Source organism: Lissotriton helveticus, chromosome 5_1, assembly GCF_964261635.1.
Source record: "Lissotriton helveticus chromosome 5_1, aLisHel1.1, whole genome shotgun sequence".
NCBI lineage: Eukaryota > Metazoa > Chordata > Amphibia > Caudata > Salamandridae > Lissotriton > Lissotriton helveticus.
In genome coordinates, this window is record NC_136065.1 from 1,975,934,859 (window position 1) to 1,975,961,025 (window position 26,167).

A 26,167-nucleotide genomic window follows, 5' to 3' on the forward strand; every position below is an offset into this window, starting at 1 on the left:
ACCTTGCAGCACCATCAACCATGACAGAACTGCAACACACAGAACTATTATAGCGGTATAACTAAGCAGGCTTACCATGCTGCTCACTGTTGTCGCTCTGTAGGTATAGGCGGCAGCGGTCCTTGTGCTCCTCCAGTGAACTCCTCTGCTTATAGCTGCGACAACAGAATTCACACTTGAAAGGCTTTTCCACTGTAAAACCAGACAGATCTGATTACACAGGAGTGTGGCAAAGGTTCATATTCTTTAGTGACCATAAGGAAAAGTTACTTACATTCGGTTATAATATTTCTAGTACTATATCATTGTGAGAATCTGTCACCTTATGGATATCCCAAGGCGCTAGACTGAATACGCAAACCTTTTCCTCAACAACAGTGCTCCAATGCTGCTAGGAGGTGCTATGATGCCTCAGCGGCAACTTTGCTTGCCAAGGATGTGGGAATACGGGACCTGTAAGGCGCTGATTGGTGCTCTGATGGCAGTTCCTGTATTTCTGCACCTTATCGGCACAGGTCCTGAGCTCTCTCTCTCTCTCAAGCAACAGGTCTCTAGAGCTGCAACTTAATTTGTGCCTTTACTTGTCCAGAAAGTGGTAACACCAAGGAGTATAGGCCACAACCTGCACACTGTAGTCATCTCAATACATTTTGCTCCCAACCCAACCAAGGTCAACAGAAAGGAACTGAAATAGCTTTTCTACTGCAGACAATAAAACAGCAAGAGCAAGCACTCTATACCTCAAAATCGTATTATGACTGCCACTTACTCAGAAGAGGAGGTGGGAGGGCAGTGAGGAATCTGCTGGAACATATACCGTCCACCAAAAATATTGTTTTCTGATAGATTCTTCTTCCACTGAAGTCATGTATCAAGACATAACCAAGTATACATCACTCCAATCCCGAAAAGCCAGGCAATAATGTTTAGTAAAGACATGTAAAGAAGACAACATGCCTGCCTGGAAAATATCGGCCACTGGGATGCCCTTAGTGAGAGCAGTAGATGCTGCCACAGCCCTTGCAGAGTGTGAACGAATAGAAGATGACGGGTTTTTCTTAGCCAATGCCTAGCAGACCTTAATGCAAACAGTAATCAAGAGAGATAATATGCTTAGCACTGCTTTACCTTTATTTGCTCTTGTTAAACCTAGAAAAAATGGATTATCCACCTACTGTGACCTTGTTCAGTCAACATAGTGGGACACAGATTACCTAGGGTACCACCTATGGAGGTGATCCTTGAAGGGAAGAGTGGAAAATAAAGAAGAGTTTTGGCAGGCCCATATGGAAGACAGATACTATCTGAAGAACAAACAATGGACAAGTACAGATAAATAATTTGTCAGTATAGGAGATAGTAAACAGCAAACAGACCAACAAAACCTGAATCTTACCAACCGCGTGCCTCAAAGTAATCACCACAATCGCCGTCTTCAGAATTAGAAGGGGAACAGAGTATTGTGAATCAGGTTGAAGTGTTAAGTCACAAGAATAGCCAGTATTAGGTTTATGTCACCCAACAACAAAGGGCAGAAATCCTCATGAAAGGCATAAATATTGAATTGCCCCACCTATGTTGGGGATCCTGGAGCGCCTTGCAAGATATATGGATAGAGCGATAGATAGATAGATAGATAGATAGATAGATAGATAGATAGATAGATAGATAGATAGATAGATAGATAGATAGATAGATAGATAGATTCACTGTAAACAAAAAAAAGATTAAAGGGATGTGATTATGTTCACTGAAAAAACAAAAGTTAAAGGGATGTAATAGTTGGGTGAAAATGTCAATTAACCCATAACATTTTAAACGGACAGAACCACTGAAATTACCCAGTAAAATGATCTCAAGTAACTATAACGTGTGCACTAAAGTAACTGTAGGTCATGCCGCCGTCATGCACAGTGTTGTTATCAATGGTGCCATTTAATATGTTGCAGTGATGTTATTAATGATGTCACACGCATGTCATGAGTGATGTAATATGTGAGGTAATTAGCACTGTACCTCCTCCTTCCTCCAGTGTCCCACCATGCCCCAGAAGCAACAGTTAGGTCAGTTCATTTTTCCAGCTCCTGGCAATAGAATCCCGGTGGGCAACCCATGAAGGCAAAAGAAAAATCTCAGAAACATGAGGCCCTCTTTTCCGCTGCGGGCAATTAAGATAGAAGAGAAAAATTAGACTTCTTTGAAAAAGTATCATCCCTTACTATAATGACTTGTGACATGATGTAATTCTGAAGATGGGAGATCAGTTATGAAATCATAAATAATGTATGCTATGGGTCTGAAGCTATAAGTAAAGTTTGAAGATATTCAAAAAGTTTGGAATGTAAAGACTAGTTATGAGCACGATGGATAAGACTTGACATATTCTTGGACATCAAATGAAAGAAGGCCACAAAAAGAAACGAAAACAAGCTCCAACATGGTTTCTGACTTCCCTCTTAGGTTAAATAGCTGAATCGTGACACATATGTACCACATCAAGCTAAAAATCCTTAGTAATTGTAAAAATTGCTTGTTGGCCGAAGTACAAATCATCATGACCTGTAAGAGGATTCTTAAGAGGAAGTCCTTCATGCTTCTTTGGATCAAATCATTCTTGAGCTTCTTTAACGTTCTCTAAAAAAAGACTGATTAAGACAAGCAGAATAAGGTGAAGCTATAGTTGGTTGATCAAAAATGAGTGATAATTCAGAAGAAAGATGAGATAGAGCATTCGCTAACACATTTTTTGAACTAAGAATATGTCACCATAAGGCAAAATTGTCACAAGAAAAATAACCATCTAGCTTGGTGACTATTCTCACAATGCAATTTCTGTAGAGGTTGTGAATTCTTATGTTCAGTCCAGACTTCAAAAGGTTACTTGTTACCCACCAATACATTTCTCATGTTCACTTTCTGGCACGACATGAGAAAAAAAACAGGAAACCCTTGTCCATCATCATCTTGCAATTGCAACACAACGTGTCCCATTACCCTTTCAGAAACATCAGTCCCCACTCTAAATTTCTTTTTGGTGTCAGGATGGTGTAGAAAAGGAACTTGAGCAAACCCTGTCTTAAGCATATTACATTCATCTTCAGCTTTAGAATCCCAACAAAGACCTCCTATCATATTTTTCTTATCTACAGCTTAAGTAATTTCACTAGGGAGATGTGCAAAATTCTTAATACATAGACAATAACAATCTGGAACTCCAGGAAAGCTTTGGGTTTCCTTCACCTTAGTAAAAGGCCATTCAAGCATAGCTGGCACCTTCTTAGGATCCATAGACAAACCAGACCTATTCAACCTAAACCCAATTCATGTGTTTCAGGTTTATAAATCAATTGGTGATGTAAATCATGGATAACAATCTTGCCACGTTCTCTCACTGTTCAATTACTACTTTAGAAAAAAATAAAATGGTGTCCGCACATATCAACATAAAATGATACAAGATACCAGAAAAAATTGGATTGATGAAGAGTTGAAAAATGGCAAGAGCATCGCACAGCCCAAATTACATTACTTGCTACTCCAAATGCCCAAAGAGGCTGCGAAAAGCTTTTAATGTGTGCACTAAAACCCAACCAATCACACAGCTGGTTCCAATGCAGATGTGTGTGAATGCTCAATGACCAAAAGCAATGTCCTTCTTATACCTTCACCTGCTGGGAGGGTCACAGAAATCACCTTGAAGAGGATATGTGCAAGCAGGGAGACTGCTTAGCATGGACCTGAGTTAGGTTGAGAAAGATTTTGGTTCCAGGCAAATGCCAAGAAACAGATAAAAGTATAGAAACAAGAGAGCCAGACAGTAGATCTTCCTTGGATCCAATCCTGCTACCGTTTGTGATGTCAGACGCACTTCATGTTTGGGAGTTAAAGTAAAAAAAGAGATTATTGGGGAAGAGTGTCCGTTAGATAAAAAATTGGAACCCTAAAATGAGTGCCCTCCACATCAAGGGTCTCTCTTTCTGTCATATGTTGCTTTGCCACCTTTAAGGGACAACACATTTTATAATTAGAATAAAAAGAAAGAAACGAAAACCATAACTTTTTGGTTCAATTTAATAAAAGGATAGCCTACCCTGTCCACTAGCCCCTGGCCAGACGTCCCACAATGCTCCAGCTGCTGGTTTTAAAGCCCTTTAGGGCCAATTATGGCAAAGTCTAAGGGAGTGGATTCACCTCCTTCTGCAATCTTCACTATTCCGCAAGTCAGTCAATAAGCTGAGAATAACCTTACCAGAAGGAGCAGAGAATAACAGTCCGCGTTCTCCCGCCACACCTATACAGCATCCGCAGCTAAAGCGCACCAAACAACAATAGTGCTTTTTTTGTGCGCAGCTTTAGCGCGTGTCAACGGGTTTTGAAGGCCTTCAGTGACAATTAGGGCACAGCTTGAGGGACTGGCTCCACCCTTCCAGCACTCTTCACTGCCTGTGACTCAATCAATAATTGAGGAGAGACATTACCACGGGGGAAGGGAAAAAAATAGCCAGGAATCTCTCAGCAGCTCGAAGCAGCAGAGAAAGTAAAATACAATTCGTCTAATATAGCCTTCTAATGCACTGCCAAATGTATACGTTTTTGATCTTTATATTGCCTCTTTAATCTTTGTTCATATTCTGGTTTTCAAAGGATGTTGTCAAGGGAGCCATCTGTGTTCATATAAATTGTATCTTTAAGATGTAGTCACTAGTCCTCCTGGTTGTCGTCTGCGCTATTTATATGCCAATAAAAATATTAATTTAAAAAACCTTTTGCAGGCTACTGAAATAAGCATGCCAAAAAGCAGGAGCATCAGGAGGTGAGGACTTTGTACATGTTTTATTGCGCTTGTTAATCTGTTTACCTCACTTTTCCCCTGTTGGTCCTTGAATTTCTCTTATTCAAGGTCCATAAAATAGAATATTAAAATGTAAGCAAAAAACGTGCTCTCTTGCACAATTTTACTCATAGGACGTGTAACTTTTTACGCTATGTCTCTGTTTACCACAAAGGTGATATCTCTAAAAAATAACATTTCAGGGGTTCTGAAATCTGACGCTAGAAGACAAGTTGAAAAAGCATTTTCATCTACAAAAGATGCAACATTGCAGAGGTCTGCTATTTTCCGTGAGTTGTCACACCCCTTCAGTTCATTGCCAGTAGAGTTTTAGGCCAGGCCTGATTACTGTGGAGCCGGCTGACTGCTGAGGTGAGCCCCACTGGCTGTGCATGAACTCCACCCACAAGCTCACCTGAATGTGTCCGCAGATGTCCCGAGAGCGCATCTCTCCGCTGACAGGCGTAGCTGCAAAGGTGGCACTTGAAAGGTTTTTCTCCGGTGTGCAGCTTGCCATGGCGAAGCAGGTTTCCTTTCTGAGTAAAGGACGCGCCACACTGGTTGCATTGAAATGGACGTTCCCCTGTCGAAAAAAATGGAAAATGTATAAAACCAGGTGAATATATGAAAAGAAAGCAGATATCCAAGGATGTGTCTTTGAAGATGTATTGAAAATCAAAACATGGAACTTTAGGGATGGTATCCACAGCCGCCACGAGGACCAAGCCCTACGGCAAACAATGCAGCTGGGACAGGAATGTGTTCTTCATGGTAGATAGAAGTGCACATCTGCCCTGGAGCCCCTGATTGCAATTGAATCTAGTATCTTGACTTTCTTTGGCCTAGCACCCAAGACCGAAAATTTACACGGAGCCCCAAATCCTGGCTCAAAGGCTACGTGTGCCCCTTGACCGACACAAGACTACCGTCTATGTTACTGAGCACTGTGCACTGAGTGGTGGCAGCAGTAAGAGGATGTATTTTTTTCCTGTTCCAAAAACAAAGCATGATGACTTATAAGCCCACTTGCCTAAAGTTCTGAGTGTATTTATGATATCGGCTCTGGTATCCATTGTGGATTGGCCCTTGGTCTTGAGGTTATGATTAGGCCTTGTTGGTGAACTTCACTCCGTTCTCGGAGTTTTCTGCACTTCGCATTCCGCGGAGTTCGGGGAGTGCAGAAAACTCCACTTCGTGATGTGCAGCGGAGTTTTTTCCCCGCTCGCGAATGGTAAATTGCGAATTTATACCCGAGTGGCAGGAATACCAGCACAAACTGCAGTTCGCACTGCACTCCGCCACTCTTGGAACTTCGCGGAGATTTGTTGTAACTTTGCTGAGTTTTGCATAGCAAAACTCCACGAACTACGCCCAGGCCTGGTTTTGATACAGGCTTCCCCAGACAGTGAAAATGTATTACCTGATTTCCTGGGCTGAAAGGTGTAGCTCTAGACACTGAACTGTGAAGGCATGGAGGGCTGCCCTTGGGGGATTGCTGATTAGTCCTTTCTAAGCCCTGCCAGCTGGGTGATAGCAGAGGAATGGTATAGAGTTTGCAGGATCAGCTGTTACAGGGGAAGAAGTTTCTAGGCAGGACCTGATGATTGTCATTCAGGGCTAGTGTCACTGAAAGCCAGTCTCCCAGGGGCGAGGGTATGTCACCTGAAAGCGGCATTTCCTTCTGGAGAAGCTGTGGGTGTGCCTGAGACTTGGAAATTAACCTGTGTGCTGAGAGAGGAGAAGGACAGAGCATTATCTCAAGCTGTCTACCTGAGGAGGAGAAACTCACCCACTGAGTTTAGGAGAGGATTGGCCGAAAGAAGCAGATATGCACATGGAGTGTGTCTGAAGCCCACATACATGAACCAGAGAGTCTCCTAGACCTCTATAACCAAATGAAGACCAAGTTCTTCTCCGCTATGTTCCCTGCCACAAATGAAGCCTGAGGACCTGTGCTGCCCTTCACTGTTCCTGAAGACTTTGACGTAGTCAGGAAGAGCCATGTCTCAAAGGTGTTTTTGCTGGGCCGCTGTAACTCAACCTTCACATGCGGAGATAAAGAGGCATGGCTGCAGAGACCAAGTGACCACAAACAAACCCATCTGCTTTCTTCATGCACATAACAGCTGACTATGAAACTCTCTAAACAGATCTTTTTAATGCACATTCAAGTGATATCAGCAGCTTATATCAGAACTGCCTGGGCGAATTCTATGGACTAACCAATGGGACACAGATACAGGGAAGCAGCTAAACTGTTGTCCTAATGAGTCTGAACCTGCACTAGTTTTAGGACTTTCTACACACCTGTCTGGGAGACCCAGTATACCCTGTATTAAACATTCCCATAGTGTTCCTTCTTCTTTTTACTCCTTTTTATGTTTTACTGCTTTTAAACTACTTTGCTTTTCTAAAAAGAATTGCACTTAGCTGCACATTCACCTTTTGTGACCACTGTGTGATTGTTGAGCTCTGGGTCTCAACACCCCACACTATTTCCCTAAGACCCCTCGGACTGCTTGCCCTACTTGGACGTGTTTACAGAGCCATAGTAGTATGAGCCACTGGGCACTAGTGGAAAATGGCCCCACCCACCATGATGGAGATCCAGTAGCTCCTGCTTGCCCTCTGGCCCTCGAACAGGTTCTAACACATGCAATTCAACAGTTCTAAAATACAAATATTTATGAATAGGGATGAAAGAATAACCTACTTCTAACCGTGATTCTTTATCACTTGTGTTTTTCATAGAGTAAAATCTTTTTGAAGCTCACCCAGTATCAAACTAGCAAAATCTAATAACATCTTGAAAGTTCACTTTAATAAGCCAACCAACACTGAACATCTCAATTTCAAAGCTCCCAAAAATTATTTGGACTGTAAATAACAAATAAAAATAAGGTTGCTCCATATAGAAGAACAACATACCCTTCCTGTTTAGGCTAGTCGAGCCCATTGTATTGGAAATTAATGAAAGAACTAAGAGGAAGTGCCCTGCAAATTAGTAGATCTTGTGTCAACTTTCAAACTTTGTCATCTTTTGCCTGAGCTACCGCACAGTTCCGTGCGTGTAGTGCTAGTTGAATGTGCTTCATGGACTTCTATCTATAGATAATCCACTTGTTATAGTTTCCAGGCTGCTGGAGCTGTATTTGTTGTTTTTAATCTTCATTGAATACTCATAAATACATCCTCATCTTCATCCCTGGGCCCATCAAGTGCAGGTCTCTTAAGGTCCTTGTATGGTGTGGATTCCTAACATCTAAAGGACTCTAGGGTCCCAACCCTTCCTGCCAGCCATTGTTGAATTTTTGCATGTTAGAAATATAGGACCGCCACTGGCTACATAGCCCTCTTCTGCGTGCACCTGATCTGAGGGCCCAAAGAGGTATGGCTGCTATGTTCTATCATCCGAGTGCTCCCATCACACCACATTGAGAAACATGGCCCCAAAGTAGCTAACAAGTCTCCATGCTTCCCCCTCCACCACAACACGACCTCAAGGAGGTTGCAGATGTATTTCTAGATCGTTGATTCCTCGTCTTTAAAGACCAAGGCCTCCGGGAACACCACGCCCACAGGTGATTGTGTTTGCTGAGCCTCCACTGAAGGGACAGGTGAGCTTGGAGAGTTAATTGTATTTTGTCTTCACAATCGCCGTGGTGTTGTAACCATTGGTCTTACAAGCATTGCTGCAATAGTCTCATATAGAGACGAGCATTGGGGACTGGAGAAAAGCATAAAGCCATGGAGTCAGAGAGAAGAGATTGGTCACACTGATGTCTTTGAGTTATTCAGTAATTTGTGACATTTCTGAGAAATGGTAAACACTCTGTCCTCCTTCTCCTTTGATGGTATTGAGTATTGCTCCTAAAAGTTCCAGGAACTATAGATCTGGTTGATTTTTCTAGATTTTCTAGACACAAAGACCTTGTTCATCTGAAAAAGCGACAGTGAAGCCGAAATCTCTTTGTACTTGACTCGCAGTATGAGCTTTTATCAGCCACTTGTCTAATTTATTTATTTATTTATTATTTGAGTTTGTTAAGCGCGACAGCTACCTAAAAAGGGTTTCCCGGCGCTGGACAGGCAAGTTCCATTAAATCTCCGTTTCAACTGCAAAAAGAGTTATAGGTTAAAGAGCCAGGTTTTAGTGGCTCTGCGGAACTGTAATTAGTTTCAGTTCGAATGTGCAATGGCAGGGAGTTCCACAAGATGGGGCCTAACTGAGCAAAAGATCTACCCCCCATTCTGGCTAGTCTAATTCTAGGCACAACAAAATAGGCCATGTGGGCAGATCTCAAATTCCGTGAAGGTACATGAGTGTGAACAAGGGACTTAAGGTAATGATGGGCCAGGTCAGTTTTAATTTTACTGTAAGGGGGGGCAGGATGCACACCATGTAAACGAATTTCTCAAACTTGTCTCTTTCATCCAAGTGGTGCGTGCCGATTGAGTCTTGTGCCATGCCCTAATGACACTGTTTAGAACGTCACTGTAGTGGGGCTTCATCTAGCCCCAAACAATCGCACAGCTGAGTGTGCCAATTGCAAAATTATTTACTTATTTGTTCAATGTTAATCCGATTTATTCCATAATCTTTCAACCTTATTAACCTTATCCTCCAACCTTCGTCACGGGTCCAAACGCTGAGTGTATATGCAATTTCCGAGTTTTTACCATTCAAACAATGTCAATCCAGACTTTATGAATGAACAGAAATGAGGCATCAATTCAAATCAGGCAGCGTTTATTCATAAAATACCCAATGCATTTCGGGCTCAACGCCCTTCTTCGGGGGTTACTGTAAATAAATAACAAATAGCCACAATCACAAATTGTATTTTCAACTTCAGTGTCACATTTCTTAATGCCAACCAACTCTTTATACAAATTGCACGATGTCGAAAACATTTATATCCAGACAACGGCTTTTCATTACACATCGATATATACCAAAGTAACCTGTATGTCAGACAGCCTAACTAATATTCCCCTCCCTGGATTATACCTGGATCTTAATCATATTCCCATCCTTCAAAAGGTAAACCACCCGTAGTCCTACTCCTTATATGCAAATTTCTCACTACACCTTTCTTTTATTACTGCGCCCTGACGCTAAATCACTCGTATTCCCCTTCACAAACATTTCCTATTGCCCATCCCTCTCTGAATCACCCTTTCTCGAGTTGTGAGGCGTGTATAAACTACGGTCACTCATCTCTCGCGTTTACTTCTGTTCATGCGAACCGTCATTATTTGACAACGTTATTTCACGCCCTTCCCGCCCCTCCATATTCGGTGACTTTCCAACACCCTCTGCCCACACAGTGCGCCCAATTTATCACATACCTGCCATGTGTAGTTTAAAAACCGTTCGTCCGAGCTCCGTATCAGATCACATTAATCTCCCTCCCATGAGCCCTCTTATTTAACCCCTGGTTTCACCTTTCCAATTAGACACCTGATTCGAGTTCCCCGCCCTCCCTGCGTCATCTGTTGGATATTCTATGTGTATCACTGCAACTCCCATAAGTCAGTTCACCTTCCCTTTTAACGAACCAAAGAATTACACAACAAATGTAAATAAATGCAAAGCGATACTGTGTCACGTAATATGAATGCCTGTTGGCTATCAGTTTTCAAAGTCCTTTTGTTTCCACATTAACCTCAAAGAGCGTCTTCACACTGTCTTTCATGAACCACGTGGTTGTTCTTGGCGTTTGGACTCGTATTTTCTGCAACAATTTCTTCAAAATTCTTCATTTGTATCCTTGGGTGCTATCCTGGTTTAGGGCCTCGTTAAACTGCACTGTAAGGGGGGGCAGGATGCACACCATGTAAACCAATTTCTCAAACTTGTCTCTTTCATCCAAGTGGTGCGTGCCGATTGAGTCTTGTGCCATGCCCTAATGACACTGTTTAGAACGTCACTGTAGTGGGGCTTCATCTAGCCCCAAACAATCGCACAGCTGAGTGTGCCAATTGCAAAATTATTTACTTATTTGTTCAATGTTAATCCGATTTATTCCATAATCTTTCAACCTTATTAACCTTATCCTCCAACCTTCGTCACGGGTCCAAACGCTGAGTGTATATGCAATTTCCGAGTTTTTACCATTCAAACAATGTCAATCCAGACTTTATGAATGAACAGAAATGAGGCATCAATTCAAATCAGGCAGCGTTTATTCATAAAATACCCAATGCATTTCGGGCTCAACGCCCTTCTTCGGGGGTTACTGTAAATAAATAACAAATAGCCACAATCACAAATTGTATTTTCAACTTCAGTGTCACATTTCTTAATGCCAACCAACTCTTTATACAAATTGCACGATGTCGAAAACATTTATATCCAGACAACCGCTTTTCATTACACATCGATATATACCAAAGTAACCTGTATGTCAGACAGCCTAACTAATATTCCCCTCCCTGGATTATACCTGGATCTTAATCATATTCCCATCCTTCAAAAGGTAAACCACCCGTAGTCCTACTCCTTATATGCAAATTTCTCACTACACCTTTCTTTTATTACTGCGCCCTGACGCCCTGGTATATATCGATGTGTAATGAAAAGCGGTTGTCTGGATATAAATGTTTTCGACATCGTGCAATTTGTATAAAGAGTTGGTTGGCATTAAGAAATGTGACACTGAAGTTGAAAATACAATTTGTGATTGTGGCTATTTGTTATTTATTTACAGTAACCCCCGAAGAAGGGCGTTGAGCCCGAAATGCATTGGGTATTTTATGAATAAACGCTGCCTGATTTGAATTGATGCCTCATTTCTGTTCATTCATAAAGTCTGGATTGACATTGTTTGAATGGTAAAAACTCGGAAATTGCATATACACTCAGCGTTTGGACCCGTGACGAAGGTTGGAGGATAAGGTTAATAAGGTTGAAAGATTATGGAATAAATCGGATTAACATTGAACAAATAAGTAAATAATTTTGCAATTGGCACACTCAGCTGTGCGATTGTTTGGGGCTAGATGAAGCCCCACTACAGTGACGTTCTAAACAGTGTCATTAGGGCATGGCACAAGACTCAATCGGCACGCACCACTTGGATGAAAGAGACAAGTTTGAGAAATTGGTTTACATGGTGTGCATCCTGCCCCCCCTTACAGTGCAGTTTAACGAGGCCCTAAACCAGGATAGCACCCAAGGATACAAATGAAGAATTTTGAAGAAATTGTTGCAGAGAATACGAGTCCAAACGCCAAGAACAACCACGTGGTTCATGAAAGACAGTGTGAAGACGCTCTTTGAGGTTAATGTGGAAACAAAAGGACTTTGAAAACTGATAGCCAACAGGCATTCATATTACGTGACACAGTATCGCTTTGCATTTATTTACATTTGTTGTGTAATTCTTTGGTTCGTTAAAAGGGAAGGTGAACTGACTTATGGGAGTTGCAGTGATACACATAGAATATCCAACAGATGACGCAGGGAGGGCGGGGAACTCGAATCAGGTGTCTAATTGGAAAGGTGAAACCAGGGATTAAATAAGAGGGCTCATGGGAGGGAGATTAATGTGATCTGATACGGAGCTCGGACGAACGGTTTTTAAACTACACATGGCAGGTATGTGATAAATTGGGCGCACTGTGTGGGCAGAGGGTGTTGGAAAGTCACCGAATATGGAGGGGCGGGAAGAGCGTGAAATAACGTTGTCAAATAATGACGGTTCGCATGAACAGAAGTAAACGCGAGAGATGAGTGACCGTAGTTTATACACGCCTCACAACTCGAGAAAGGGTGATTCAGAGAGGGATGGGCAATAGGAAATGTTTGTGAAGGGGAATACGAGTGATTTAGCGTCAGGGCGCAGTAATAAAAGAAAGGTGTAGTGAGAAATTTGCATATAAGGAGTAGGACTACGGGTGGTTTACCTTTTGAAGGATGGGAATATGATTAAGATCCAGGTATAATCCAGGGAGGGGAATATTAGTTAGGCTGTCTGACATACAGGTTACTTTGGTATATATCGATGTGTAATGAAAAGCGGTTGTCTGGATATAAATGTTTTCGACATTGTGCAATTTGTATAAAGAGTTGGTTGGCATTAAGAAATGTGACACTGAAGTTGAAAATACAATTTGTGATTGTGGCTATTTGTTATTTATTTACAGTAACCCCCGAAGAAGGGCGTTGAGCCCGAAATGCATTGGGTATTTTATGAATAAACGCTGCCTGATTTGAATTGATGCCTCATTTCTGTTCATTCATGAAGTCTGGATTGACATTGTTTGAATGGTAAAAACTCGGAAATTGCATATACACTCAGCGTTTGGACCCGTGACGAAGGTTGGAGGATAAGGTTAATAAGGTTGAAAGATTATGGAATAAATCGGATTAACATTGAACAAATAAGTAAATAATTTTGCAATTGGCACACTCAGCTGTGCGATTGTTTGGGGCTAGATGAAGCCCCACTACAGTTTTAATTTTAAACATGTAGCTCAGTGTCTTAAATTTGATACGACTATCTACTTTAAGCCAGTGGAGACTACGTAAAGGACCTGAAATATGGCTAGATCTAGGTAATTTGCACAGCAATCTTGCTGCTGCATTTTGTACCAATTGCAGTCGCCTTATTACAGCTTTCTTTGCCCCTAGGAAGAGAATGTTTCCGTAGTCCAAGCAGGAAGTTATGAGGGCGTGGACTACAGATTTTTGAGAATCTTTTGGCAGCATCCAAACAATTTTCTTTAGCCAGCGCAGTATAATGAAACACGTAGCCGAGACCTTGTTTACTTGATCTTGCATTGTCAGTGCATTATCAATGACAAAGCCTAAATTGCGAGCGTGATCTGATGGAAGGGGGAGAGAACCCATTTCAGAGGGCCAATGCTTGGCAGACCATAAATCATGTTGCCGGCCCAGTATTAGCACCTCAGTTTTCTCGCCGTTAAGTTTCAAGAAATTAAGATTCATCCAGTCAGCAATTCTCCTCAACCCTGACTGCAGGAAAGATGGCGAATCCTGGGCAGTATTCGAGAGGGAGAATGCGATCTGGGAATCATCGGCGTAGGTAAAAAGTGTGAGGCCTTCTTGTTCTCCTATGTATGATAATTGTCTAACATAAAGATTGAAAAGAAGCGGGCTCAATACTGAGCCTTGGGGTACACCATAAGGAGACATATGTAAATTAGAGGTTGCAGAGTTGGAAAAAATTTGGAACGTAGGTTTCTTCAGAAATGAGCTCAGCCAACCCAAGGCCGGTCCGCCCACGCCCACATCAACTAAGGTTTTAATAAGTATGGGATGTGAGATGGTGTCGAAAGCGGAACTGAGATCTAATAAAATCAGTGCCACTGTCTCACCTTTGTCCAAAAGCCTACGTAAGTTTTCTGTAACCCCTAGCAAGGTAGTCTCTGTGGAAAAACCAGGGCGGAAACCAGATTGTGAAAAGTGGAGAATATGATTATCCTCAATAAACTGAGCAAGATGGTAGTGGATGTGCTTTTCAAGAATTTTGGAGAAAGCAGGTAGTAAGGAGATGGGACGGAAATTTGAAGGGACATTTGGGTCGGCCGTTGGTTTCTTCAATAATGGTGAAACCATCGCGTGCTTCCAGACAGCTGGAACAGTGGCATTTTGTAATGACAAGTTTAGGGTGTTACAAATCACAGAGAGCTGTTTAAGTATAGGCACGGGAAGCGGATCATTCGGTGATCCTGACTTTAAATTTCCTAGAATATCCCTCAAATTCTCAAGGCTAAGAGGTGGCCAACAATTAAGGACTGGGGTAGTACAGGCTGGATCAAGATTTGGCAAAGGGTTCCATGTGGGGGTCAGGGGAACATGGGGACTGTGGCCCTGGTGTGTAGCTATTTCCTTATAAATGTTGTCAATTTTATTTGTAAAAAAATTGGGCTAATTCCTCACATTTTTTGCCACTCAGGGGAGGTGTAGTAGCAGTGGTTTTGGAGCCAGCTAGTTCTTTCACTAATGTGAGCAGCGTTTTAGGTTTATTAGTGGCCTCTTTAATGGTCGTGGCTACATAGTTGGCTCGAGCAGTTGTGCATGCTTTGTGATATTGTTTTAATTCTATTTTATAATTTTCTTTAGACTAGTCTAAGTATGGGTAGCCAAAAATTCTTGTTTTTGCGAAAGACGGCTGGAACTAGTAGCATTAATTTGGAAAATGTTCTGGATGCTGATTTGCGGAAGAAGGCTGCAACCACTGCCATTCATGTGGAAAATGCTCTGGGTGCTGATTTGAGGCTGAACTGGATTACCTTGTATTGGTGGTAGGTTTTCCTCCAAAAGAGCGAAGACATGTCCTGTGTTTTTCTCTGGTGGAAATAAACATCGCATAGAACTACAGAACACATCCAGTCTCCTTTCATAAGTTGTGAATACATTTGATGTAGTGATAGCATCCTGAATTTGCCCTTTCTGATTAATTTATCGGCTGGTCTGAGGTCTAAAATTGGTCTGAATTCTTACATGGGCCTTTCTAGGGAATAAAACAAAATCGTGAATAAATACCTTGCCCTCACTATGAAAGTGGCACTGAATGCATTGCTTGTTTTTGGAGTAGAGATATCATTATCACTCGTAGGTGAAGCAGCTGACGTTGTGGCGCTAGCTTTGGTGATATTGTGGGTGTAGGAGACTTGACTCGGATGTTGTAGCCTCTCTGAATGATTTGCTAAACCCTTTTGTCAGTAGTAATGCATTTCTACTCTTCCATGGGTGTTTTAATACAGTCTGTCCCAGGAGAGTAGTGATCAGAGAAGATGAAGTGTTCTGCTTATTGTTTGTTGTTGTGAAAGCATGGCTCACCTGGAGCAGAATCTCGATAAGACTTTTGTGGCTGCTGTTATGTTCAACGAGAAGGTCCTCAGGAATATTGATACTGGTGATGTGTCTGTTGCCCCTGAGACGCAGAGAAGAAGGACCATTGAGGGGATAGAACCCTCTGCCTCTGTTGTGGAATGTTGTCTTTGCTTCTAGGCTGCAAACAATAAAAAAAAAATTCTTCTACACTCACAGCTTTTAGAGTCCGATTCTTTCTTCGTTCTTTACTTTTTTTTATTAGAATGTGGGCAGAAGAGGACAAGCCCTGTGAAAGGTAAGTTCATTATTTGTATCGATTCATCAGGTTTTAGAGGTGTTAGGTGGAGCCATGATACTTGACGTAAAGCAATGCCATGACAGTAGGATGTAGCCCCTAGGTCTGCGGAATCTATGTCAACCCTTATGACCTATTCGGAGACAATCAGCCCTCACCAAAATTTAGAGGAAGGCTTGTCTTTTAGCTCTTGGTGGGTCATTTGTAAAAAGTTAGCTTCCAAAAGTGCTCTCATACCTGCCAAGAAGAGCAGCATTACCTGCCGATTTGAGGGCTATAGAGGTAGATCAATAAACTTCCATACCCACAACATCCATATTTTTTACTTTCTCTTTCAGGTCATGTTGAAGTCTTTGGTGCCAATACATGTTTCTTGCGCACAGCAGAGAAAATAAAAAAGTCTGGTTAGGTATCTGGCATAAGAATACAGGATCTTGTTGAGCAGGCTTGTATTTCTTGAGAAGATGCGGAGCGGCAGATTTTGAGGTAACTGGGATTTAAAATGTTACTTCCGCGAGCTCTCTGAAATCGGGAACCAGTGGTAAGATTGGTTTCATTGATGGTTGAGGTTGTAATGTTTCCATTATCGCCCATACAAGAGAGTGAGGGACCTCTATTTGGATATTGAGTTTTGCCGCACCTTTAACCAGTATATCCTGGAATGTTAGAATATCATCCACTGGGGACGATCTTAACGGTGAGGCTGGAGGGGATGTTGCAGTATAGAAGATATTTGTTGTGCAGCCTCTATAACTGCTTGGAGATGTGGAGGGTGTTCTCCACTTATGTCTGCCTATATTACATGATGTATGAGGCACTGTGTGCTCTGATAGTCTTGGTATACGAGGCTGTGATGTGTTGGTGCCAATCGAGTAATGATACAGTGTGGTATTGAATGTCTGGTAAAGGTAGCAGAGTTAGTGGGCATTAAGGTTCTTATAGTGGGTCTTCTGAAAGTATGCCGTACCTTGGTCATAATGTGAGGACACCTTTAGGCATCACTGCATCAGTGAGCATGGAAGACATGGTATGTACTGAACCCAAAGAATACCTTGACGTTGAACTTCTTGACGTCGATCTGACAATAGAATCTGGAGTGATGGACATTCTTGGTGCTGAGATGTGATGTCTCAATGTCAATCATGGAACCGTGCAGTGTGTTGGAATCAAGTGAGTGTTTGATTGGTTCAGATGCTCCGTCCATCACCACCCCCTTTTGTACATCACCAAGCAGCCACATATTCAAGCTTAACTAACTGAATTGAAACAACACAGCTGGACCCCTAGCTGACTGTAAAACCTCATGGGGATACCCTAACAGACCTTGCAATGAAGGAAGACACAGCCAAGAAAACCAGGACACCTTGGTACTATCCCTTCCTTCTGAAAAGGTGAAAATGTTCCTACCTCATAACTACTTCCACCTGGATGAAAGCAACGCTCTGCTCAAAAGCCTCCTGGATATCTCACTAGCACTTCTGAAATATGTCCTTCACGATGCAGCAGACCTCTATATAGCTTGAATAAGTTTCAAAACATTGCAGAAGGAACTTCCATGGCACCCCCTGCAGTCCTGTCTGATCTTCAAGTCTAGATGAATCACATACAGAGCCATCAATGAGGACACCCTTTCATACTTGGCAGAGAAACTAACCACTGCCAGCAGACAGTGCCACACCATGAGTCAGTATAGTGGCTGACTGGAAATAAAGAAGTTAAAAAAGAGGAAGATTAGAAGGTAAACGTTTTGCATCAACACTCCCAGGATGTGGAATGACATTCCATTGGCAGCAGAACTGCTTCAACCTTCTTACAATTTAAGAAAAAAACAAAAACACACCGCTACAAAGATCATTACCACCCTACATGATAGGAAGCCACATGTGACCAGCCTCATTGTAAAGAATGTCTGGGCTCTTGCCCTTGTTCAATGCTATGCTGCTACCCAGATAGGTTTGCACTGTTCAATCAGTGCAATAAACATGCACACAAAAGACACGCCAATGGCATGCTCGCCAAAGACAAGCCTGTCTAAGCCCGTCTGCGGTGGACTGAGCCGTGCGCCAGGCCCTGGTCTTCTCACCTCCCATCCCTACTCGAGAGCAGAACTACTATCTTTTAGACCCAAGGGTAAGGCTCCATCCTGCATGCCTCTCAACGTTCAGTACACAGATAAGCTGATGATGTGTTCTAACTGCAATTTTACACTAAATCCTAATTCCCAGTCAAGTCACATAACTGTTTTTCTGCCTCATGTGGACGACCTAACTCCATGTACAGAGTCTATACCCCACCTCAATCAGTCATTTACTTGTCTGCTTTTAAATACCAGGTCCCTTATTAAACACAGTCAAGAATTTGCAGACCTGCTTGTGCTAATGACACCCGATGTCTCATTTCCCACTGAAACTTGGGCCGACGTCTGACTCCGATTTCATTATTGCCGTTCCTAAAGGTTATGAGGTAGCCAGAAGTGAAAGGAACTACAGGCGAGGTGGTGGAAGTGCAATAGTACACAGGACTCACTTTAACGCCATGATAAACCACTAGCACATGTAGGTTGTGAGGTGTTTCTGTTCAATCTCAATATTGGCAACACACATACCTTTGATGGTTTGTTAGTCTACCGGCCAACAGGCCCTAGATAATTTTTTGTTAAAGCCCTATTAAATATCATTGAATCATGGGCTTCCAAACTTCACCATACTGGGTGACTTACATTTCCACCTGGAAGCAATAGAAAATAGAGACACAAGACTTCTACTCGATTTGCTGCCCACTCTTAAGATGAAACAACTTATTACATAATGTACTCACAAAGCAGGACATGCGCTTGGTGCTATTTTTACCTATTATCCTAATTTAGCCTAGCCTGGATGGATCACTAGGCGTTACTTTATATCCTAAAGACTCGAAAAGTAGCCACACCATCTGTTCAACATCAATTGAATAAGTTAGATAGCACTGAATTAAATACGATACTGCTTGAATCTCAACCCTCTTTTGCGTATTGTATGAACATTGAATGATCAAGATGCAGACGTGATTACCGGCTGGATTGATTCAGCAGGTACTAGTTTAGCCCCTCCAAAACACACTAAAACCAATCACAGAACATCACCAACTGCTCCATTTTACTCGCATAAACTTAGGCTGCTGATACAGGGTCGAAGAAGGCATGAACAGTGGTGAAGAATTAATTATGGGCCCATTGAGAAAATTCAATATAAAAAGAGGATTAAAGATTATAAAAATAAAATAAAGGGAGCTAAAGCCACCTTTGTTTACAGACAAAATTAATTCTGCTAAGAATTCACCTAAGGAGCTTTTTAACACGATTACCACCTTTTCCGAATTTGGCTCTAAAAATACCATGACCCCTGATCGACCACTTTGTGATAAACTAGCTGATTTTTTTCTCACAAAAGTAAAACATCTTCAGTGAATTTATTTCCAAATGTGGTCGCACACTGCTCCTCCCATCAGCGTGTGACCCCGGAGCATGATGGTCGATGTTGTAGGTATCAGCGGGTGCGTTTCTACCCGAGTCTTGAGTCTTGAGGGTGTTCACTGGTGTGCTTGCCATCCCTGGACACGTGTTTCGCGGTTATTACCGCTCGTCAGCAGGGATTAGGCATGTGCACGGGGTTGCTGCGTGGGCTGCCGAAAATATTCACAGGTCCAGAGACCTCTTATGGCGCGCAGGTGCGGAATCTCGAGGTCGTCACCTCCACCGGCTCAAGGGAGCCTGAATAAATAGTATTTCCAAATGAGGTCGCACACTGCTCGTCCCATCAGTGTGTGACCCCGGAGCATGATGGTCGATGTAGTAGGTATCAGCGGGTGCGCTTCTACCCGAGTCTTGAGTCTTGAGGGTGTTCACTGGTGTGCTTGCCATCCCTGGACACGTGTTTCGCGGTTATTACCGCTCGTCAGCAGGGATTAGGCGTGTGCACGGGGTTGCTGCGTGGGCTGCCGAAAATATTCACAGGTCCAGATACCTCTTATGGCGCGCAAGTGCGGAATCTCGAGGTCGTCACCTCCACCGGCTCAAGGGAGCCTGAATAAATAGTATTTCCAAATGAGGTCGCACACTGCTCGTCCCATCAGCGTGTGACCCCGGAGCATGATGGTCGATGTAGTAGGTATAAGCTGGTGCGCTTCTACCCGAGTCTTGAGTCTTGAGGGTGTTCACTGGTGTGCTTGCCATCCCTGGACACGTGTTTCGCGGTTATTACCGCTCGTCAGCAGGGATTAGGCGTGTGCACGGGGTTGCTGCGTGGGATGCCGAAAAAATTCACAGGTCCAGATACCTCTTATGGCGCGCAGGTGCGGAATCTCGAGGTCGTCACCTTCACCGGCTCAAGGGAGCCTGAATAAATAGTATTTCCAAATAAGGTCGCACACTGCTCGTCCCATCAGCGTGTGACCCCGGAGCATGATGGTCGATGTAGTAGGTATGAGCGGGTGCGCTTCTACCCGAGTCTTGAGTCTTGAGGGTGTTCACTGGTGTGCTTGCCATCCCTGGACACGTGTTTCGCAGTTATTACCGCTCGTCAGCAGGGATTAGGCGTGTGCACGGGGTTGCTGCGTGGGCTGCCGAAAATATTCACAGGTCCAGATACCTCTTATGGCGCGCAGGTGCAGAATCTCGAGGTCGTCACCTCCACCGGCTCAAGGGAGCCTGAATAAATAGTATTTCCAAATGAGGTCGCACACTGCTCGTCCCATCAGCGTGTGACCCCAGGAGCATGATGGTCGATGTAGGAGGTATCAGCGGGTGCGCTTCTACCCGAGTCTTGAGGGTGTTCACTGGTGTGCTTGCTATCCCTGGACACGTGTTTCGCGGTTATTACCGCTCGTCAGCAGGGATTAGGCGTGTGCACGGGGTTGCTGCGTGGGCTGCCGAAAATATTCACAGGTCCAGATACCTCTTATGGCGCGCAGGTGCGGAATCTCGAGGTCATCACCTCCACCAGCTCAAGGGAGCCTGAATAAATAGTATTTCCAAATGAGGTCGCACACTGCTCGTCCCATCAGCGTGTGACCCCGGAGCATGATGGTCGATGTAGTAGGTATCAGCGGGTGCGCTTCTACCCGAGTTTAGAGTGGGCAGCCCACGCAGCAACCCCGTGCACACGCCTAATCCCTGCTGATGAGCGTTAATGAATGCGAAAGACGTTTCCAGGGATGGCAAGCACACCATTGAACACCCTCAAGACTCTAAACTCGGGTAGAAGCGCACCCGCTGATACCGACCACTTCGACCATCATGCTCCGGGGTCACATGCTGATGGGACGAGTAGTGTGCGACCTCATTCGGACTTACTATTTATACAGGCTCCCTTGAGCCGGTGGAGGTGACGACCTCGAGACAACGCACCTGCGCGCCTTAAGAGGTATCTGGACCTATGAATATTTTCGGCAGCCCACGCAGCAACCCCGTGCACACGCCTAATCCCTGCTGATGAGCGTTAATGAACGCGAAACACGTGTCTTGGGATGGCAAGCACACCAGTGAATACCCTCAAGACTCTAAACTCGGGTAGAAGCGCACCCGCTGATACCGACCACTTCGACCATCATGCTCCGGGGTCACACGCTGATGGGACGAGTAGTGTGCGACCTCATTCGGACTTACTATTTATACAGGCTCCCTTGAGCCGGTGGAGGTGACGACCTCGAGACAACGCACCTGCGCGCCTTAAGAGGTATCTGGACCTATGAATATTTTCGGCAGCCCACGCAGCAACCCCGTGCACACGCCTAATCCCTTCTGATGAGCGTTAATGAACGCGAAACACGTGTCCAGGGATGGAAAGCACACCAGTGAACACCCTCAAGACTCTAAACTCGGGTAGAAGCGCACCCGCTGATACCGACCACTTCGACCATCATGCTCCGGGGTCATACGCTGATGGGACGAGTAGTGTGCGACCTCATTCGGACTTACTATTTATACAGGCTCCCTTGAGCCGGTGGAGGTGACGACCTCGAGACAACGCACCTGCGCGCCTTAAGAGGTATCTGGACCTATGAATATTTTCGGCAGCCCACGCAGCAACCCCATGCACACGCCTAATCCCTGCTGATGAGCGTTAATGAACGCGAAACACGTGTCCAGTGATGGCAAGCACACCAGTGAACACCCTCAAGACTCTAAACTCGGGTAGAAGCGCACCCGCTGATACCGACCACTTCGACCATCATGCTCCGGGGTCATACGCTGATGGGACGAGTAGTGTGCGACCTCATTCGGACTTACTATTTATACAGGCTCCCTTGAGCCGGTGGAGGTGACGACCTCGAGACAACGCACCTGCGCGCCTTAAGAGGTATCTGGACCTATGAATATTTTCGGCAGCCCACGCAGCAACCCCATGCACACGCCTAATCCCTGCTGATGAGCGTTAATGAACGCGAAACACGTGTCCAGGAATGGCAAGCACACCAGTGAACACCCTCAAGACTCTAAACTCGGGTAGAAGCGCACACGCTGATACCGACCACTTCGAACATCATGCTCCGGGGTCACACGCTGATGGGACGAGTAGTGTGCGACCTCATTCGGACTTACTATTTATACAGGCTCCCTTGAGCCGGTGGAGGTGACGACCTAGAGACAACGCACCTGCGCGCCTTAAGAGGTATCTGGACCTATGAATATTTTCGGCAGCCCACGCAGCAACCCCGTGCACACGCCTAATCCCTGCTGATGAGCGTTAATGAACGCGAAACACGTGTCCAGGAATGGCAAGCACACCAGTGAACACCCTCAAGACTCTAAACTCGGGTAGAAGTGCACCCGCTGATACCGACCACTTCGACCATCATGCTCCAGGGTCACACGCTGATGGGACGAGTAGTGTGCGACCTCATTCGGACTTACTATTTATACAGGCTCCCTTGAGCCGGTGGAGGTGACGACCTCGAGACAATGCACCTGCGCGCCTTAAGAGGTATCTGGACCTATGAATATTTTCGGCAGCCCACGCAGTAACCCCGTGCACACGCCTAATCCCTGCTGATGAGCGTTAATGAACGCGAAACACGTGTCCAGGGATGGCAAGCACACCAGTGAACACCCTCAAGACTCTAAACTCGGGTAAAAGCGCACCCGCTGATACCGACCACTTCGACCATCATGCTCCGGGGTCACACGCTGATGGGACGAGTAGTGTGCGACCTCATTCGGACTTATCTTCAGTGAATTTACTGCCTCAGCTAAGAATACTGAGGATCTCATTTATGAGCACCCTAGCATCGCCAGAACGTCACTTTTTGTGAACTTCCGTGGCGCAGGAGCCTGCTCCATATTTACCGGGCAGCACTAGCTTAATGCTGCTTCGTAATATTGTTCCCTCTAAAGTAGTTTTTTGCGTTAAAGGGGAGTACAATGGGAGTTGCTGGGGGCGTTCCCAGCTAACTCCATAGCTTTTTGACACTGCCCTAGATTTACGAGAAATCGTAAATCTGAGCCAGTGCCAAAAACCTACGCCTCCCCCGGGGAGGCACAACGGAGGCACAACGAGGAGGAATACCTTTATTTCTCCACGTTTTTCCCTTTTCTATACGTGCTGCATTCTGCAGCACACATAGAAAGAGGAAAAAGCCTCTTGTGATTGTATTTGTGCAGGAATGTTTCCTTTCCTGTGCAAATATAATCATCCCCCTCAATGCAGGCACCCTTGCACCATGGTCCAAAGGTTCCTGCGTTGGCGCACGGCCGCCCATTGTGCGCCGGCGCAGTGGAAAAGTACAGGAATGAGCTGTATCTGACAGAAATGGCGAATTCCTGACATTTTCTTTTGCCGAAAGTTGGCGCGGCCCTACAGCAAAACTTCATTAAGATTCCAGTATTCAACAAGTCATCAGGAGGCTCCATCTCACCTATATCAGTACAAGGACCAGCTTTGTTTACTTTACACCTTTATTAGAGGATAGGGTAACTAAACTGATTCAAGAAGCCAAGTCGGGCACTCCATCAGACCCAGGTCCCCCTCAGGTCTTGCACCCACTTGCTAACACCATAGCAGCACAGCTGACAATTCTCTGAAATCAAATTCTTGACTCTGGTTGCTTTCCTTCAGTCGGAAAGAAAGTATCCATATTACCTTTCTCAAAAAAATGTCCCTCGACCCTTTGGAAGCAAAAAGTTATAGGCCAATCTCCCAGCAGGGGCAGCTTTAGGCATGTGCAAGCTGTGCACCTGCACAGGGCTACCAAACCCCAGGGGCCGCCACGCCAATATGTATCCTTAATATAATAATCCTCTGAGGATGGATACATATTTGCGTGGCGGCCCCTGTCATGGATTTGGCGGCCTCCGGCTCTGTTCCACTTCCAAACACCCTGACCCCCCCTCTTCTAGGGCCCCGTCCGTACCCACTCTTCCGGGGCCCCCTACCTTCGCTCCCTTCCAGGGCCGCCATGAGCCTACAGCCGCCCCTGCTCCCAGTTTCTACTGCCAGCAAAGATCCTGTAAAAATCGCGAAATCTGGAGATTATGACCTTCTGGACTCTAGATTCTCCCTTGATCCAGTGCAACATGGCTTCAGACCAAATCACTCTACGGAATCGGCTCTTCTTGGGCGACAGAGGAAATCAAAGCCAAAATCAACAACGGTGGAAAAACAGCCTTAAAATTGTTAGATCTTTGAGCCCAACCCTCTTTAATACTTATATCACTCCCCTCATAAAGCTGATTAGATCCCATGGGTTTGAATTCCTCTCTTATGCGGATGACACCCAAATTGTGGTGTCAATCTCTTCGAACCCTGAGATAGCTGGCTCACGATTTAATTGTTGCATGAAGGATGTGGTCGAACAGATGCATGAGAACTATTTGAAAATAATTTCAGACAAAAAGAGGTGATGCTTTTCGGCAATGATACTTCTTTTTGGAGCTCAGTTTGGTGGCCCTCACAGTTGGGCTCCCCCCTCCATAACCAGTCCACGAATGTAGGAATCTGGTGTTTATTTTTGTCATCAAATTGATTTTTTTCTGATCATTTAAGCCAGGTTGCCTCTGCTTGTTTTTTTCACTTTAAAGGTTATGAAAAAAAATCCTTTTATTACTTCCTTGGAACTAAAGAAAACAGTGAACTCGGCCCTTGCAATTTCAAAGCTGGATTACTGTAACACATTGTATGTGGGCACACAACAGAATATCCTTAATAAACTTCAAATGCTGCAGAATGCAGCGGCCCGTATCCTGTTGGATCTCCCTAAGTTTATCTCCATCTCTCAGAACATTCGCAATCTCCACTTGCTGCCCATTAAGGAGCAGATAAAATGTAGGGCGATATGTATCATAGTTCCGTTTTTCGAATTCTAAATAGCGATTTTTCAGAAATCGCTATTTAGAATTCGCAAAACGGTATGTATGTAGGAAATCACTTATTTTTAGCGATTCCTACACATTCCTAAATTGCGATTAGCAAATTGCTAATCGCAATTTTCCCATTCATTTCTATGGGCCAGGAGGCCCATAGGAATGAAGGGGATATTTGCGATTAGCAATTTGCTAATCGCAAATTGCGAATATTTTCAAGGGTGCAGGGGTGTCACAAGAACACCCTGCTGCACCCCTGAAACTGACATGTGTGGGCATATGGCGCACATACATGCCCTAAGGGCATGTATGAGCGTCATATGCCACCTTTGAATTTTAAATAAATTGTTTATTCAAAAGAATTCGCAACTTACCACCAACTAGAAGTTGGTGGTAATTTGCGAATCCTTATGGCCATTTTTGCATTGATTTTTCTTTGATACATTGCATTTAAGGAATCGCAAAATTTGCGATTCCTTAAGTGCAATCACAAAATAAGGAATGTCAAATTTTGCGATTCCTTATTTTGTTGCAAAAATGTTTGATACATACCATTTATCAAATTAGCATTCGCAAAGGCCGAAATTCGGCGAATTTCGGCCTTTGCGAATGCTAATTTGCTTGATACATATCGCCCATTGCATTTAAGGGACTCGCAAAATGTGCGATTCCTTAAGTGCAATCGCAAAATAAGGAATGGCAAATTTTGCGATTCCTTATTTTGTTGCAAAAATGTTTGATACATACCATTTATCCAATTAGCATTCGCAAAGGCCGAAATTCGGCGAATTTCGGCCTTTGCGAATGCTAATTTGCTTGATACATATCGCCAGTAAAGCCTTGTTCTTGGCCCATGAGGCCTTTCACAAAGTTGGCCCTCTCTCCTTCTAAGATCAACTG

General features: G+C 44.1%; 1 protein-coding gene across 2 annotated transcripts in view; it reads right to left on the bottom strand.

The window, feature by feature from the left end:
* The window catches only part of IKZF3 (IKAROS family zinc finger 3), a 661,121-nt gene that overhangs the window by 180,439 nt on the left and 454,515 nt on the right, over window positions 1-26,167 (bottom strand). For both annotated transcript variants that reach the window (XM_078645670.1, XM_078645669.1), the window contains exons 5-6: window positions 5,247-5,414; window positions 76-192 (exon numbers count right to left, since the gene is read on the bottom strand). In XM_078645670.1, coding sequence (XP_078501796.1) covers window positions 76-192; window positions 5,247-5,414 — 285 coding nt within the window. The remainder of the gene's footprint in view (window positions 1-75; window positions 193-5,246; window positions 5,415-26,167) is intronic.